This window comes from Vulpes vulpes, chromosome 15 (assembly GCF_048418805.1).
Source record: "Vulpes vulpes isolate BD-2025 chromosome 15, VulVul3, whole genome shotgun sequence".
Classification (NCBI taxonomy): domain Eukaryota; kingdom Metazoa; phylum Chordata; class Mammalia; order Carnivora; family Canidae; genus Vulpes; species Vulpes vulpes.
Window position 1 is genome coordinate 67,694,179 of NC_132794.1, and position 18,415 is coordinate 67,712,593.

General features: G+C 45.5%; 1 protein-coding gene across 1 annotated transcript in view; it reads right to left on the bottom strand.

The window, feature by feature from the left end:
- Nucleotides 1–5,869: 5,869 nt before the first annotated feature.
- The window catches only part of CA12 (carbonic anhydrase 12), a 54,799-nt gene continuing 42,253 nt past the window's right edge, over nucleotides 5,870–18,415 (bottom strand). Inside the window, exons 9-11 of the mRNA XM_025995064.2 lie at nucleotides 10,125–10,157; nucleotides 9,172–9,259; nucleotides 5,870–8,396 (exon numbers count right to left, since the gene is read on the bottom strand). Coding sequence (XP_025850849.1) covers nucleotides 8,324–8,396; nucleotides 9,172–9,259; nucleotides 10,125–10,157 — 194 coding nt within the window. The 3' untranslated portion in view covers nucleotides 5,870–8,323. The remainder of the gene's footprint in view (nucleotides 8,397–9,171; nucleotides 9,260–10,124; nucleotides 10,158–18,415) is intronic.

Sequence of the window (18,415 nt, forward strand, 5' to 3'; positions counted from 1 at the left end):
TCAAGGGCTTTCACAGTCTGATCCCAACCACTTTTTCCTGCCTCCCACCATTCCCCCCTCTTCCCTTCCCAGACATTATTATCAAGCTCACCCGTAAGATCTCTATTATGACACACTGGACTTTCATATCTCCACATACTTGCTCTTGTTTTCAATTCCAACCAGAAAGAAAGCATCTTATTCCTCCTTCGAGGTCCTGCTCAAATGTTACCTTTTGTGAAATCATTCCTGATGAGACTCAAAGCAAGTGTCATTGTCCAGTTATCCCTTAGCAGATTTTTTTTAAATCAAGGAATAATTTCATACAATAAAATGGACAGATTTAAAGTATACAATTGGATGAGTTTTGACAAATGGCTACATCTATGTAACCACTGCTCCTTCCAAGATATAAAACACTGCCTTTTTCCAGCTGGTTCCCTTGCACTCTTTTCTAGTCAATGGACCCCGCCTAACACAGGTAATCGCCACTTCCAACTTCTGTCACCATAGATTAATTTCATTTGTTTTGAACTTTATATGAATGGAACAACACTAAATTACTCTTTTATGTCTGAATTCTTTCATCCAACATAATTTTCTGAGATCCATCCATGTTTTTTGTATATTGTTAATTTACAACTTTTTGCTGAATAGCATTCCATCTTTTAGATGTACAATTTGTTTAGCTGTTCTTTCATTAATGGGTATATAGTATTCTTTTCGGACTACTCTTCTATATACTATGGTTAGTGGTTTCTGCTTGCTTTCCCAAATGAGATTGTTATACCAATTATCATTGAATATAGGAACTCTCTCTGAATCATGTTTGAATCCCCATCACTTAATATGTGCTTAACAGATAGTATTCATTCATTAAATTTTTGCTTTTGAATAAGGAGGTATGAGAAAGTAAGTCAGTTGGAAATTACTTTGAATAACAGAAGAGAGATAAAGGAAAAGGCTGTTCTGACACCAGATGTGTGAGTTTTTCCACACTAAACAATTCAGTTCTCTGTGGACACCAAGTAGGTGTTCTACAATTTAACTCATTTCTGACACCGACTGCCCAGTGTTAGTACAGACCCCACAGATTAAGGGCTCAATCCCACAAGACTGCCCCCCACTTTGGATACTAATTGCCAGTTGCAGGTTGTCACCTGTAATTCTGACCAACTGGGTATAAACTGTGGGTTCCTATGAATCACTCTGCATGTCTGATAATTTGCTAGAACAGCTCACAAAACCTTTACTTATATTTACTTATTTGTTATAAAGGATATTATAAAGAATGCAGATGAGCAGTCAGATGGAGAGATATAGAGGTCAAAGTATGGGAAAGGGGCACAAAGCTTCCATGCCCCCTCTGGGTACCTCCAGGTATTGGAAGCTCTCTGAACTCCATTGTTTAGGGTTTCTGTGGAGGTCCTGCTATGTAGGCATGATTGATTAAATCATTGGCTATTGGTGTTTGAACTCAATTCCCAGTCTTCCCCTGGAGGTCAGAGGAGGTAGGGCTGAAAGTTCCAGCCTTCTAATGACGTGGTTGGTTCCTCTGGCAACCAATCCCCTATCCTCCAAGCATCACTTCTTTAGCATAAACTTAGGTATGGCTTAAAGGAGCTTATTATGGATAACACTTGGGAGCTCTGAGCCAGGAACTGGGGACAAGTACCAAATACATATTTCTTATTATATTCAGTATCACAGGAGATAAATTTAGGTTTCACCCAGTGGCTAAGAGGAAGTGATAAGCTCCTGACCATGCTTGTTCTCCATGGGAAGATTGTACTTCATTTAGGAAAACTTTTCAAATGGTTATTTTTTGGGGGATTGGGAAGGAAAGAATAAGATGCTTGAGGTCTGCTGTTGGATGTCTAGGTAGCTTGGGAAACCAGTTTCAGCAGATGAATTGACTGGTTATGTTAACTGCCTCACCAGAAGAGTCTTTTTTTTCTTGCAGAGAAGCCAGTAGACTCTGTCATCATTGACACAGAGTCCTTACAGAGGTCTGAGTTTGTCCTTGAACCCATAGCCCTGTGTTTGTTGTCTTCATTGCAGGTAATTAAAAGTTAATATTTGAAACCAGTGAGCTCAAGCAGAAATAATGACTTTGACTTACAGTATCAAGAGGTCAGAGCTGGCTGTGTGAATAGAGATCACACTCTTTCCTAGGCTACCACCCACAGGGTGGGTCTCAAGGAAGGTGCCAGTTCTGGCCAGCCTTCTCCTTCTAGATGGATGAGGATAAGCTCTCAATGGAAATGCCAGGACAGGGCAGGGTGTCATTTGGCTGTGTTTTCTTTTTCTTCTTCTTCTTCTTTTTTTTTTTTAAGTTTTATTGAAGGCTAATTGGTGTAAGATAAATAACACATATTTAAAGTGTAAATTTGAACAGTCTTGACCTATGTGGAGAAACCATCACCACAATTAAGATAAAGTACATATCCAACACTTCACCAATTTCTGGTGCCCTTTGGGAATCCCTTCATCCCCCACCCTCCACCGCCACCTCATCCCTGGGTGACCATCAATCTGCTTTCTATCACTGTAGTTTATTTTGTACTTTTTGGAATTTTATACAAATGGGATAATTGTGTGTGTGTGTGTGTGTGTGTGTGTGTGTGTGTGTGTGTGTGTTATTTATTCCTTCTCTCCAGTTCAGCCTTAGGAATAGAGAAAGTTCAATGAATACATCCTTGGGACATATCAAGTTTGCTGAAGAGGTGAGGGTAACATCGCCGGAGCTTGAGCTGACTCCTTTGTCTGCTAGCAGCTGGCAGTCTTGGTCAGACTTTTGCTGAACAGAGGCCAGGGTTTAATATTACCAAGCAGATTGGAGCAGGAGGTTGTTGACTTTCCAGAAATATTGGCACAAATGCCTTTAGGGCCTTTAGCCTTTGGGGCTTCATGAGGTTGTGGCATGATTGAGAGAAGCATGGTAAATTCTATTACAAGATGTTTCCATGTCCCTGGAGCTGCAAAGGGCAGACCCCATACTGTCACTGAAGATCAGAGAGCTGCAGGAGCTGTGTGACTTTAACTTAGCCCAGAGCCAGAGCCCTTTTATGGCTCTCCACTTTTGAGGGCAGTGTTTCCTCTTTCCTCTCTGCCTGGGCTGTGGGATAATGGAGTGAAGGTGCAGTCTAGGATATACAAATGAGAGGCTTACTGAATCCCTGATTGACCTGCAGTCATAATGATATACTGATTTTGTCGTAATAATTTTTTATGGTGAATAATTCTGTATCATAAAGCACTTTGGCCCTTACTCCTGCCAATGAAAGGGCACAGGTGGAGCATGGGGCCCCTCCTCTCCAGCTCTGTCTGGGCCTCCCCCCTTCCCCCCTACCCTGTCATAATGGAGCCTGAGCCAGAGGACCACAGAGGGTCATGCACCCTGCTGGGGTGTGCACAGTGTAGGCATAGAGGCAACTCCAAAATGCCTACTGCACAGATGGCACCTCTGCTTCCCAGCAGGCAGCTGCAGAAGTCTCCTTTCCTCTTGTCTCATAACTTCTCCCCACACCTTGAAAGAAGGCAACTTGCAACTCCTTCCCAGTTGAGGAACTGGGCCAGCTGACAGTTCAAGTGACTCAGGTTTCGGGTGTTTGCTCCCTTCAGGCTGGCCAGCTCTGGAATAGCAGAGACAAAGCAGGAATGGTCAGACTCTGAGGAGATCAGGAGGGGGGTATTTGGGGGACAGTTAGTACCTGGCACTGGGCCAGGGTCCTGCAGTGAGGTCCCCCAACAAGTTGACTAGGCGCCTTCATGCCTGTAGCTCAAGCTCCTCCTACAAAGGCACCAGAGTGCTCTAGGCCGAGCCACTACTGAGCACCTGGACCCCAGGTCCTGGCCAAAGGACATTGCCAGGGCAGGGAAGGCTGGAGAATCCCTGTGGAGCTACAAGAAGAGGTACAAAGAGGAGAGCTGTGCCTAAGGTCTGCTGGTCTGTTCACCTTAGCCTGATTTTCCATCTGCCTTCTTTTCTTCCATCCTCCATATCTACCTACCTGGATCCCCCCATTTCCTCACGCTCACAAAACTTTCTTCTCAGGTTGATTTTGCATGAAAGTTCTCTAGGTTTAACCTTGCCAAAGGGTATGCCAAAGAAGAAGGTTAGCAGTCCATATCTGCACAGTGGCTGGGCTGGCCTCTGGCCACATGTGGCTACTGAGCACTTAGGATGTGTCTAATGAAAGTAAGAAAAACTTGACTTATTTTACTTTAATCAATTTATAAGCTGATAATTAGTTCAGTTTTTGGAAATCTTCTAAGTGTGTTTGGAGCAACTCGGGCATGTGAATCTGCTTCTTCAACTGTAATTTTGTAAACTCTAAATACAGATCAAATATTTTCAATGAAAATCTAGCATCGGAATCAAGATGTGCTGTAAATGTAAAATACACACTAGATTTCAGAGACTTACTATGGAAAGGAAGAATGAAAATATCTCATCAAAATATTGATTACATATTGAAATTATAGTATTTTGGATCCATTGGGTTTTTCTAAAATATATTACTAAAATTGATGTCACTATTTCCTTTTTGGGGTGTGTGGCTACTATAACTTTAAATTTTCATGTGTCTCGCATCATATTGTTTTATAGTCTATTGGACTGCGTGCTCTAGATTGCCCATATACCTGGATTTACACAAGAAGGTAATGGCCAACCTGAAGAAAGACTGGAGTCTCCTCAGCCAACCCATGGCTCTTGCCACCACATGCCCCTGATCATCAACCCCAATGAATCTTGAGTTCAGGGAAAGGGGAGAAAAGCTATGGAGGGAGGAGGGAGGGAGATGACTTCTGTTGCTCATGTTAGTCTCCCCCCTCCCCTGCAGTCCCAGCCCTATTAGCATGGGAGCAAGTGCAAAGGAATGAGAGTTGCGTGGGTACTTTGTGAGTGCCTTGTTCCACCTGTCCTCACCTCAGAAGGATTTAGCATCTGAGAGGGTGAACTGAAGAACACCTGTGTTCTGACTGAAGAGACCATCAAAACCTGGAGATTTTATAATGTTTCTATTTCAAAGCTGAGCCTGCTGCTTTATCACCTACTGGAGCAAGATTACCCTTGGACAGTTCATCTCTTTCCATCCTTGGGCAACTGAAGTGAAAATCCGTTTGGATTTGGAAGCTTTTCTAAATAAACAAACGATGGTGCCTGTTTGTAACCTTGACAGGATGCCTCTTTCAGCAAACCAGAGGTGAAATCTGCATTTAGATAAAAAATTACATGAAAGATGACAGCATGCTTGGAAAAAAAACCAAAATAGGTACCAGGCAACCAAGAAAGGCTACCAACCTACTCAGTGCAATACCTAGTGAAGTAAAGAGGCATAAGACCCATTCTTTATATTCATGTCACTTTGATTAGGAATGCCTCCCTCTTTCCATCCTTCTGTTCAAATTTGACTTATTTTTTTAAGGCCCAGCTTAGATAACGTCTTCTCTCTGAGCCTTTGCCTGATTATTCTGGACTTCTCAGCTCCACTGTGTGATCCTAGGGCCACACACATCACAGGCCTCCATCCTCAGTAAAATGATTAAGTACATCAGTGTGTTTTCCTTTGGAGCCAGGTTATTTTTTTTTAATTTCATTTATTTATTCATGAGAGACAGAGAGAGAGAGGCAGAGACACAGGCAGAGGGAGAAGCAGGCTCCATGCAGGGAGCCCAGTGTGGGACTCGATCCCCGGTCTCCAGGATCACACCCTGGGCTGAAGGGAGGCACTAAACCGGGGAGCCACCCAGGGTTCCCCTTGAGCCAGGTGTAAAACACTATAGCCAAGTGACATTTGCTCTGATCAGTTACCTGTCACCATAGACTGGGAACTACAAAGTGCTTTGCCAACAGTAATGCTTTAACCTTTCCAAAAATTCAGTCTGATGTGAAAAACATTTTATTTATAATTTCTCATATTTATAGTTTATGTCTTCATTACAATCATTCTTATAATAAATACAGAAGTGCTAAACAGACCATCGTCACAGTGGCCTATGGTCCCTCCGAGGCACAGGGACAGAGGGGTGCTGCAGATTCTGGTGCTTCCCAGTGGTGCTCAGGAGGCCTCCAGAGAGTTTAGTGAAGGGGAGAAGAATTTAAGATCTGAACTTGAAATGGGATTAATAGCCAATGCAATGAAATTCTAGAGTGTCTATTAAGGAAACAGGTATAAGTTTTTACTATTTGTACCAGATGATACTAAAGAAACAGAAGAAAGAGACTCAAGCTCTCTCCCATTAGTGAGAAGCAAAGAAGCCAGGGCCTTTCCTGTGTCCTTTCCCCACCTGGGCCTTGTTTTTGTGATCTCTACTTGTCGTGCACCCAGCACAGCACCCAGGCGCTCCGGGGGGGCACACACGTGCCACAGTGCTGGTTTCCTTTAGTGGCAGCTGTGTCAGTGGAATGAATGAGAACCTGACCAGAGGCTTCCCAATTCCAAAGCAGGGTCCTCAGGAGTCCAATACCGATTAGCAAGGAAGTTGACTGTTGATTGTTGGTCTTCTGCTTGCCTCCCTAGCTTTGTGTTATCTCAGCCACAGGGTAGGAGAAATGCCACTGTTTTCATGGCCCAGTAAATCTCACTTTTTTTGAACGGCTGCTGTGCCAGGTACAATGATCTCGTTGTTCTCTTGCAAAATTTGTCCATAAAAGGTAGACAGTCCCAGGGCTCTGGAGTGATTTAGGTTGGCTTCTGATTGGAAACTTTGGGCCAAGGCCAAGGAAGCATCACCTTATTCACGTTGCTCTGTCATGAGGGTTGTCCCTGTTGTCATTTGATCAGCATCAGGCATGCTAATGGCTAGGCTAGGAATGTCACCCCAGGCTCCAGGGCTGTCAGAGATTTTGTGTACACACGTCTGAGTGTTCATTAGGTCTTTTGTAACTCTGTTGAGCAAACTATAGCCACAAAGCCATGGGGTTTGCCATCTCTACAAAAAGTCATGATGGTAGAGAAGGGAGAAGACTTCTCAGAGTCAAAGGGAGGAGTAGAAGGAAAAATATCTTATAAAGAAACCATGCTTTGATGGGATATTCTATGCTCTCCAAATGAGATGAGGAATCAGGAAGTTCTCCGTGAACTGCAAGGTGCGGGATGAAGTCGGTGGTGGAGGCCCCTTCCCAATCATGGAACTAACTGGCCTCCATGGGGCTTTTACACCCATGAAAGGGTTAAGTCTTCTCAGAAACTGTGACTTGGGTGGAAAACTATGAAAAGTTTTTGTTAACATTCCATTATTATTGCTCCCTAAATACCAGGATGCCCCCACCCTGCACAGATAGCTTCCTGCTTCCATAGCTTGAAAATAGATTATAACCAAGCCATGCTGAACATCCTCAAGGTCAGGGAAGTAGGTAATCCCAATTCCAGAGTGGCAGGAGGGATCCCACAGAAGTGTCAGACATGAACTTTGGGCAAGAGACCAAGCTCTTCGGTCATTTTGCTTCTGCCTATTTCCTCTAGGTTCAAATGCAGTTTGGGTCATCTCAGGAGTCATGTCTACTCTAGGAGAGAGAAAACAACAATGCTTTTCAAGGAATAGCCTAATTATAAAGTCTGTGAAGTACAAAGCAAACTGCCCCATGACAGGAGGTTGGCTTTGGGCTTAATATTCTGTCCTCACACTTCTGACTCCAGTTCTGACTTCAGAGTGATTTCCTCCAGCCCTTCTGTGTCTTCTTCTCTCCCTCTCAGGTCCATTCAGTGCATTTGATCTAAAGGACAGGACTTGGGAGACGCCTCTACTGTGTTTCAAAGACTCTTTTGTTTTCTTTAGGTCTCTTACACCTTGACCCTTTCTGTATCATTCTTCCTCCCAGTTGTAAGATCAGACCAAAAGTTTTGTCATAGCAGAATGAACTCAGAGGAAGACAACAACCCCTTCCCTGAGGAAAGAAACTGAGCCTCAAAGGTAAAACCTAAACAGAGAGTGAACGTTCTGGTCTGAAAGCTTGGACAAGAAGCAGAATTTCCAGGATCCTTGAAACCACACTAAAGCGAATCCCTGGATGAAAATGTTTTCTGACCTGTAACAGCCCCCAGTGGATGACTTGGTTTGTGCCCCTAGAATCCAGACAACTTAATGGTCTCACACAGATGAAGCAGACAGCTTAGAGTTCCTGCCTCATTGGTGAGTTCTTCCCATCCACACATTATCCTGGCAGTGACTGTGGCATCAGGATGGCAGGGTATCCACCTAGAGGTCCTGCATGGGTCTGGAGCATGTGTGGGTTGAACTTCAGGCAACCCTCAGGTATTTCAAATGTCTAGGGAGCCACAGTGTGTAGTGGGCAAAGCAAAGTTCTTGCTTGGATGTGCCTGGGAGTTCTGAGGCCTCAGGCATGGGCTTCAGTCTCCTTCTTGATGGCTGGTTTGTAAATGACTCCTTTGTTGTCACCTTTTTTGCTACTGGAACAAGAAGAACATATGAGTCTCAGTTAAAAAGAAGAGGCAAACAGAGAGCAGCCTAATTCAGCTATGGAATGGGATGAATTTTAGGGGTCAGATTCCTCTCATGGGGACCTTTCCCCTGTTCTGTTGGTCTTGGGAGGAATGCCCCCCAAATAAAGCACTAACCAAGAAGGAACTTCATCATTTTCCAACTGTTTTCTTGTAACAGCTGATAGTACTAGACTTCCATTTTAAAGAAGGTCTCCTTACAACCTCAACTTCCAACCTTTGATTCCACAATATTCCTGGAAAATTGTTTTTGTATATACCAGAAAAAAAATAAATTTGGTTTTAGAAAAATCAAACATGACAATAAAAACATTAGCAAAGGGCATTAATAGCTAATGTGAGTGATTGGTTAAGTTTTCCTTCATTTCTCTTTTTGGATTCAGAAAGAAACAAACCAAAAAACCCAGATGTAAATATGTTAGAAAGAAGACAGCCTTACTGCTTGTGTTTAGGCAAATGCCCGTCCCCCCAAATCAAGAGACTTGTCTTAAGGTGTAAGCCACGGCAGTAGGTCTGGCAGACACACTTCTACCTCTGAGTATAATGATCCAGTGTCTCATGCAGAGGAGACTGGGGGCAACGGTGTTTGAGAAACAGCACTCCTAGGATAAGTGTCGGTACAGATGACAGGGGCTCTTCATTCTGCAGACTGCCTTCCCAGACAGATCAATCCTCAAGGACAAAGAAGCTACTCAACTCTCATTCTGAACTAAACCCAGCTTACCTCTTCTTTCTTCTGAAAAGCCAAATGGACACTGCCAGGACAACACAGATGCCAAGAACGCCAGCCAGGACCACTGAGAGGATGATGCCTGGTCAAGAGGCAGTGAACATGCATTACATTCCCTCCTTCCCCTGCATCTCATCCCATGGCACATGGATGTGAAGTCAAGTGACAGCAGTGTAATCTGCCATAGAAAGCTGTAATTTCCCCATTTCTGTTCTCAGGTTCTGGTCTTTGGCTTAGTAGAACTGGCCAGATTACTTAGAGGGGGCCATTTGCAAACTGTAGTGATTCTCCAGCCAAGGTTCGCAGAGTTGCACCAGGATCATCTGAAGAACTTGTTTAGGATATAGACTGTTTTTGAGCCCAAGCATCAGAGAGAGATTCAGTATGGAGTGGGGCCCAGGAATCTGCATTTTTACAAACAGCTCTGGCTGAGGTTAATGTACATGGTTCATGAACCATACTTGGAGCAGCTCTGGGCTACAGAATAAGAATATGCTCTATCTTGGCTTGCTGGATTTAAGGCCCACTGGGAAGCCTCTATTGGCTTAGCTCCCATGCTCCATTGCACAGTCCTAAACATTCCAAAACAACCAGGAGCTCATTGCTGAGATCACTGAGCTAATCACCCAGCCCCCACACTGGACTGAGGTCTGTTCTTAGGCAACAGCTTCCCAGCATGGCCAACAGAAGGTCTTGGTCAGGCTCACTGAATGTACGCATGCTATAGAGTGATTAGGTCTTTCATTACAGAAGCATTTGATTGGCATTTCACTTTGAATCATAGAGTGACCTGAAGGTAGGACCCACAGCAAGGAGAGGACCAAGAGCTAGAGCGACAGCACAGAGAAGCAGGGGAAAATGGGCTTGGAAGTAATCACGGGCCCAGATCGCACCAAGAATCACAGCAATCACCCAGCTGCAGCATGCAAGGCCAGTAGGCCACATACCCAGACTCAGTCCTGCGTACGTTAGGTCTTGCACTTCAAAGGGGAGAGGAAAAGGTTGAAAATTAACCACGTCAAACTATGGCAGATTTGACTAGTGTGTTGGGCCAAGCCCTACCTTTTGTTTGGCTGCAAGTACAGGGCTAATGCAGACTTTCTGGGAGTATTCACTCTTGACTCAGGTGCCTGATGGTTTAGAGGCAATTGTGCACCTCGGGAATTCACACTGTCTCCCTCTCCAGTTCTCCTTTATCACAGCAGTCTCTTAGCTAGGGCAAGACTTCAGTTTTTAGTACAACATGGCTAAAGTGGAAGATGAGGAAGGGTAAGGATCAGAGTCCACTTGGGCAGGCTATTATCTGCTTCTCAGATACCTACCCTTCTTCACTGGTAAGAAATCTGTCAGGTTCTAACTTTGGGGCTGGCAGGGCTTAGTCTGAAGCCTGTCACTAGACTTCTGCTCCATCCCCATCCAGTCTCGTTGTCATGATTTGGTTGTTTTTGCTTTGGTCCCACTGGGCAAACTGGGGAAACCTTTCCCGATACTAGCCTCCCTTTTCCGCTATGGGAGATTGTGGCTTCTCTCAGCAAGTTACTATTGGGGTGAGTTAGGAGTCTTCAGTGGGGCTGATATAGTGCCCAGCTATCTAAGGTAAAAGTCTCATAGCCCCCTAGGGACCTTCTTGGGGTAGGGTCATGGGTGAACCCATCTTTCTTGAGTAAGACAGAAGAGCCCAGTCATGAAATCCCCCTGGGTTACCCCAGCATGCTTCTTCCAGCTTCTTAGAACTCCCCATTCTCCCGACCAGGTCCTCCATCTACAGAAAGTCTCTGTTATACATACCATCTTGTCTGGTGGTTTTCTGACCTCAGTAGAAACCTCTAGCACATATGTGTGTGTAGTGTGGGTGCTTGTTCCAGTTCACACTGGAAGCCAGAATTGTGCAGATAGTGGCCACCCAGCCTGACACTCAGGAGAGCCTGTGCTGAGCCCACCGTGATGACTCAGACCCTGGGAGAGCCCTGGCCAGTTATGAGATGCCAGCAGAGGGCCAGGGACTTACATCTGGGAGCACTTGACACCCTGAGGAGCCAGACCTAAGACTGCAGGATGAGGTTTGCTCACACCCTTTTCCTGTGTGTGACCAGAGTCTAGTGGATTCCTCTGGAGCCATCAGCCCTGTGTCCTTTCCCTACTGTCCTCTTCTACAATCTCCTATTGAGCATGCAGCCTCCCCGGTCTGAGGCTGGCCCCTAGGAGTCTCTGGTCTGCCTTCCCCAGGTGGCCCCAGGCTGTTGGAAGGATAAGCAGAGCAGCTATGGGGAGGAGCTGTCCACAAAGTACAGGCTGGCTGTTCTCTGGCTCTTGCTGGCCACCGTCAGTAGCCCATGCCCTCCCAAGTGGCAGAGAGTGGCTCTCATGGCCTCATTCCCTGCCCCAGGTCTCTGAACACAAGGACCTGAACACAAGGACCAGTCTGTGGCTCATAACTCAGGCTATGAGTCTCCCCTGGGGAGAGTGTCGGTGTCTGTATAGCATGTGCTGTGTTCTCTGCACAGCCTTTGGCCTCTGTACACTGCAATTTGGTATTTGGGCTTTTTTTTTTTTTTTAAGGTACCTAGAGGCAACCAAGGCTTCTAAGATCTTAAAAACAACAACCCCAAACTCCCAACTAGTCATGGTTACTTTTCCAAGCCTTTTGATGAAATATACTGTTGTTCTTTGTTCCTGAAGCTCCAGATGCTTGTGGTACCGAGCCAGTTCTTTCCACATAAGACCACTAGTAAGCCTAACCACCTGGCTAAGCCATCCAAACTGGACAGTTTCTAAAGTCATCACTTTCACAGTCACCTCAAACATTCTGAGAGCCATACAGGCCCCCAGACAACTGAGGAACCCTATTTCAGGTTGGATGAGGAGCCCCTAGGGAGCTTAGGGAGCAGAGCCAAGTCTACAGAAGCAAGGCCCCCAGGGATGGGACTTTTCCCAAGAGCCCATGGCCCCGGTTGGTAGCTTACCTGGAGGGAAATCTGGCTGCCCTTGGCTGTATTAGGTCCTATAAACAAAGCCTTATTTAATCCAGGGCTCTAACCAGATTCCTGGCTCCTAGTGAGGGCCTACATTGCCTTTCCGTGGGAATAATGAAATGAGCAAGCAGCCACCGAGACAAGGAAAGCCCCAGAGCCTGGGACAGGTGACTGTCAGCCAAGACTCTGATGCAGCAAAAACAAAGAAGCCTGACTGGGCAAGCTAAGAGCTTAGGCCACTATGAAAGAGAAGTGGCAGGGAGGGTGTCCCCTCATGAAAATTCTACCCCTAAGGAAGCCCAGGGAGGGAGGATGTTGGGACTCTGCTCCCTGCCTGCTGAGACGGCACCAGCCATCAAGGAAGCAGGACTTCCCTGCAGAGAGGGAAGGAGCCCACAGGGCTTGGGTCCCATTCTGCTACCTCACAGAAGAGGGAAAGTCAGTAAGACTTTGGGGGGCACAGGGGTAGGTGTTGGGGCAACTGGAGAAGTAGAGCCCAGAGAGAGAAGCCATAGCCTGCATGACAGCAGGGCCTCCGGGATGTCGTGAACAGGGGACACATGATGGAAGGAGGGGCACAGCCAGAGAAACTCATTTACAGGTTAAACAAAGAAATGGCTTGTTTCTAAACAGCAGGTTAGACGGGCAGTTCCCACTGAAGATCGAGACGGGAGACACAGAGACAGGCTGGTCGGCAGAGAGGGCCCCCAAGAGCCACCCGCGAGAACACAGGGAAGCGGCTCTGAGCCGCTTGCTAAGAGGGTGCAGGCCCCACAGAGGGGGAGAGCTACCTGCTGTCCAGAAAGTGTTCTGGTTTGGGTCAGGGGGAGCCAGGAGAGAAGGAAATCACAAGTGCGGACCTTGATGGGCACATGCCTCTCCCGGGAGGTACAGATCCCCGGAGAAGACAGACAGACAGACAGACAGACGAGCTGCTGGCCCCAGGACATTGCTACGGTCCGAGCTGCCTCAGGAGCTGTAGCGTCCGCGGCTACCTTGCAGGGCCGAGGGATGCGCTTAGCTGCCTGCGAGGTCTTCTGAAGCCTCAAGTGCACACGCAGGAAAGCCCAGCGGAAGGAACAAGCACCCCATTTACACAGCTTGCAGTTCCAGGAACACCTCTAGCATTTTTTAGGTCTGCTTGCAGGTCTGTTTATTCAAACAGAATACAACCCTTTTCCTTTCAAAATATTAAAGTACGGGCTGCTTTGGTGACGTCTTACATAGTCGTACCTGTGTCTGTGTGTACATATGTACGTGTCTTATGCATGTGTGTATATACATGCCTTTAGCTGCTCTTGGGAAAAGTCCCATCCCTGGGGGCCTTGCTTCTGTAGACTTGGCTCTGCTCCCTAAGCTCCCTAGGGGCTCCTCATCCAACCTGAAATAGGGTTCCTCAGTTCCTTTAGCTGCCTTCAGCATTAATTAAAAGAGATGAAAAGTTTTAGTTTAGCAAGGATTTGATCATTTAAATACATAAAATCCCCTTTTGGATGATAAAAGCCCTTATTATTATGCTTACTACGAGTCATAGACTGAAATAACAGAGATGCTAGTCCCTTCTTTGGATGAGGCTTTGGTAAGAAAAGCAAGGAAGCTGCCCTCAGTGGCCACAGAACAGGACTATCTTTGGAGAACAAACTTAACTGGGGAGCTTTTCTTATTGATATCAAGCAACCCAAAAAAGAAATAATTTCTACAAATAAATCGGGGGAAAAGCTACCACCAGATTACATGAGGGAGCTGGATTGCTACAGCCATGATAGGGATTGGGGGCTTTGCCTTCCAGTGCAGGACTGCAGGCCCAGGACAGAGAGCCCCATTGCTCTGAGGGGCCCAGATTCTGGAGCAGTAGGCTTGGGTTACTGAGCTTAGTACTAATACTTAGTACTCTCAGCTCCCTTCAAAGGCCAGGCTCAGGCTGTCTGTGGCTGAGGGAATGGTAGGTGGTGGGACTGGAGCCTTTTATTCCTTTCAGGCTGGAGCAATAGAAAAAGCCTGACCACAACAGCTCTAGGCTACTCTCTCCCCCAAGACTTTGAAACTTGACAGCCAAATTCTGATCTTTAATGTTTCTTAAACAAATGGATTGATGTGAATGCTGCTGGCAAACTGAAAACAAAGCAAAATAAGACTGGAAACTAAACCTAAAATCGTTCTGCAGAGGGGACCCTGGAGAGGGGAGGGGTAGGGAGATGGTCAGTTATACTCTTTGGTAGTGAGCACCTGGCACAGTGCCTGCCACAAAAGTAAGGTGCCAGTCGTCCCTGTCCCTAGGGGGCTTGGAGTGTGGGGGCATAATCTAGACTTGCTGATTCCCTGTTTCTGTATGGCTGTAAGCCATCCCCCTGTGGTATGCTAAGAACCGTAAAGAGATTGATGGGCTGTTCTAGCTGCACTGAAGGAAACTACAAGTCACCTTCCGGGGAACAGGGAAGATTTCTGGGATCATAGGATTAGAGTTGAGTTTTGAAAGGATTCTTCAGGTGAGACAAGTGAGGGCCATCCCAGGCAAAGGGAATCGTGTGTGCCGAAGTTAATAATGTGCACACCTCAAATGCTAAGGGAGGCCCTGCAGGGCGTGGATGGGTGCCAGGGGGAGAAATGCTGGAAAGACAGCTAGGGCCACCTCACCAAGGGTGGGCCCAGCTTTCTGACTTTCCACCTGGTCTGCTCTGTGCCAGAGGCTTGCTGTTAGGAGCAAGAGAATATCCACACTGGGGTTTTCTGTTCCCCATCGTGCCTGACTTGGGGTGTGCTCTGGAGACATGTGGCATATTAAATTGCACTAGATCAAGGGACTAGGGACTTCTTAGCACATTTGACAATTACTCCCAACTATTCAGCCCCCTTTACCCAGGGGCCTTTGAAGGTGGGAACTCTTCTGGTCTTTTATTTGGATACCTTCGTAGACTTGATAATACTTTCCATCTAAGAGATTTTATTTAAAAATAGGAACTTTTAGAAACACAAGGTCAGTAACAACAAAGCATACATTCTGGTCTCAAAAAGTAGATAATTAGCCATCTTAGCTTTGTAAGATTTTTTTTCCCTCTTTTTTTAAAGGTTTTATAAAACTGCCCAGGTCTCTCAGGGTCAAGCAGCTTCTAATTGTGCTACTCCACATACGTACTAGGGGTGAAAGCCCAAACCCTCTACTGTCTAGCGCTCTTGTCTAAGTATACGTCAGCTGGCTCCAGGCTCTGCGTTGGGTGACATGCAGTTGCTCAGAGCAAGCCCACTACAGACATGATTATAGAAACTCTTTGGCTTCCCATTATCCCTTAAAATTTGGCTTCTCATTGTCCCTAAAAATTTCCTTGCCCTGGCATATTAAAAACAGGGCTAGATAAGGTTAACATTTCGGTCTGATAGGCTCTTCCTTTATTACCCATCAGGACCCAGTGCTGGTATGTTTAGCTAGGAAGAGGTCATGTTGAAGAAACCAAGAATGAGGCCCCTGGACTGCAAATATTCCTCTGCCATCTTTCTCCTTCCTCACAGAGGGCATCTGACTTCTGTGAGGTCTGGTCTGCTCACAGGGTGCGTTCCCCTCTCTGGGATCCCTCCTTGAGGACAATGAATCTTATCTCCTCTCTTCAGCTCAAATCTTCTATTTGTGCCACTTGGAAGAGGCACTTTCTAAGAGCTAAAAAAAAAGGTGCCTCGTGTTTATTTCACCTCTCCACAAAGAGTGGGCATTTTAACCAAAGGCAACAAGAAACCCAACACACATGAGAAAAAAAGGGTACAAAAACAAGGACAAAAATGAGATTCTGAAGCAAGTTGCTGCCTCAGAGGCATCTGGACCCCTGATAAAGTGGTTTGTATACTTCTCTGTAGGGTGGATAGTTCTCTCTCATCCACTTCTCCTAGCCTTGGATGTACCCAATTATTTAAAAAGAAGGTATATTCAAATTCTAAAAGAAGACGGAGAATGGTTTCTTGAATTTGGTTGTTCTACCTTAGTAACCCAACAACCTTTTGGTTTCAGGAGTAACCATCACCAGACTGAAAATATCACACTGTTGGGGTACCTGGGCAGCTCAGTCTGTTTGGCATCCTGACTCTTAATTTTGGCTCAGGTCATGATCTCAGGGTCTTGGAATCGAGCCCCATGTCAGGCTCCATGCTCAGTGTGGAGTCCGCTTGTCCCTCTCCTCCTGCTCCTCTCCCATTTGCACACACACACACTCTCTCTCTCAAATAAGTAAATAAAAAAATTTTTTTAAGTTAAATTAAAAAAGAAAATATGCTGTAATAGAATAAAGACCAGGGCATTTGAAAACTCCAGAATCCTGAGATATGAATGAAAAAAAAATCAGTCTGAGCCTAGACAGAGTCTTTGTGCAATCCCTGGTCCTCAACCCTGCCTCTCCGGCCTTGGAGACATTTGGAAATGTCTGGAGACATTTTTTGGCAATCAGAACTGGAAGGATATTATGGGCTTCTAGTGGGGAGAGGCTAGGGATGTTGCAAGTGCTACAGTGCAGAGGACAGCCCCCAGTAAGTATTATCCAGCCCAAAATGTCAATAACACTAAGATTGAGAAACCTTGTCCTAGGGCTAAATCATAGTTAGACTACCTAAGTCTGTCTTTAAGAACAGACTGCTACTTCTTTTTCTTTTTTCAGCATTTTATTATTTTTTAAAGTTTTTTTTTCAATTCTTAAGAGTTAAGAATCTCTTATAGTTTGCCTCCCTCTCTGTTTTTATCTTATTTTATTTTTCTTTCCCTTCCCCTATGTTCATCTGTTTGGTTTGTTAAATTCCACATAGGAGTGAAATCATATGGTATTTGTCTTTCTCTGACTGACTTATTTCTCTTAGCAAAATACCCTCTAGTTCCATCCATATCATTGCAAGTGGCAAGATTTTATTCTTTCTGGTGGCTGAAGGACAGTCTGGTACCTCTTAAGGACAGAAACCAAGTTCTTTATTCCTTTTCTAAGCACAGTTGAGGAAAAAGCACGCACAAGTTAAATGATTGAGTCCCAATTATTCCAATTTGGCTAAACCTCAGCGCCTACCCTCAAAATCCTTGCACTTTCTCTCCTAGAGGATTTCCTTAACATTACTTTTCTCCTGGCAAAATACTCCAAGTCCATAGTTCCCATTAACTTCCAGAGAAAACCCTGAATAAATCAGACCCTAATTACAAGCCTGCCTCAATGAAAGAATGTACAAATAATTGAGCCTGAATTGTTTAAGGTTCACACTGACAAACAGGCTCACCCTGAAACGGCCTGTTACAGTCTGAAGCCCCTTCAGGTTGGTGTTAGAGGGACCTCATGAATGCAGGTGCCCCTGAGGGATGAGATTTGGGGCTTCACTCTTTTGGGGCTGCCCTCCCCACTGCTCCCTGGGAAGCAGCCCCATTAGCTCCCCACATTTCCCAGAAGTGAGCGAGAAGGGACAATTATAGCCAAGTTTCTATAATCAGCCTCCAAATGAACAGGTTTGCCTTGGACTGCCATGGTTTCTCACTCTAAGGGGAGAGCTAGGCCCAGCCTGGGCTCTTAGAAATAGCAGTTCTGGATGAACTATGCAGGAAAGACAGCGGCAAAGCTGCATTTGGGCTTTGATCCTGATGTCCTAAGTGTGGAGTCAGTCTCCAGGCTTCTGCTGAGAGGCCCCTCAAGCTCCCCAGCTAGACTAGGAGAGTCTACTGAAGCGTTCTGCTACAGGCCTGCCTGCATTACCCACTCCATGAGCACCAACTTAGACCTGAGCCAGTCTAAGAAGATGGCTAATTATTCCCAATGCCACAGCCCATTGTTACAAGTGGAGGTTACTTTGGGAAGTCACACTCAAGTTCCTGCATGGTTTCTTCTGATCCTTTGTAACTGTCCTCAAACACTGACCCTGCAACGTAAAGTGAGGATGGGCAGTTGTTAGTGTCTGCTTAGAATCATATCACATGTTAGCACTGAAAGGATGTCAGCTCACCTAGCCCAACCTAACATTCTATGGCTGAAGAAACCAAGGCCAAACAGGGGACATGATTTGCTTACAACATACAACCAGGAGGAAACAAATTCAGGCTTTGAACCCAGGTCTTCTGACTATAGGGGGAATATTTATCACCATAATCCCTTGTGACTTGTATAGACCAGCCCAGAGAAGAGATACGATTATTATCCTTGAATCACAAACAAAATACTACCTTATCTACATGGGCCCAGCCCTTTGCCTCCAGGTAGAGTTTTTATGTTTTTTATTTTATTGAAGAGTTGAAGTATTTTCCCTTTAATACTTGTGTACTA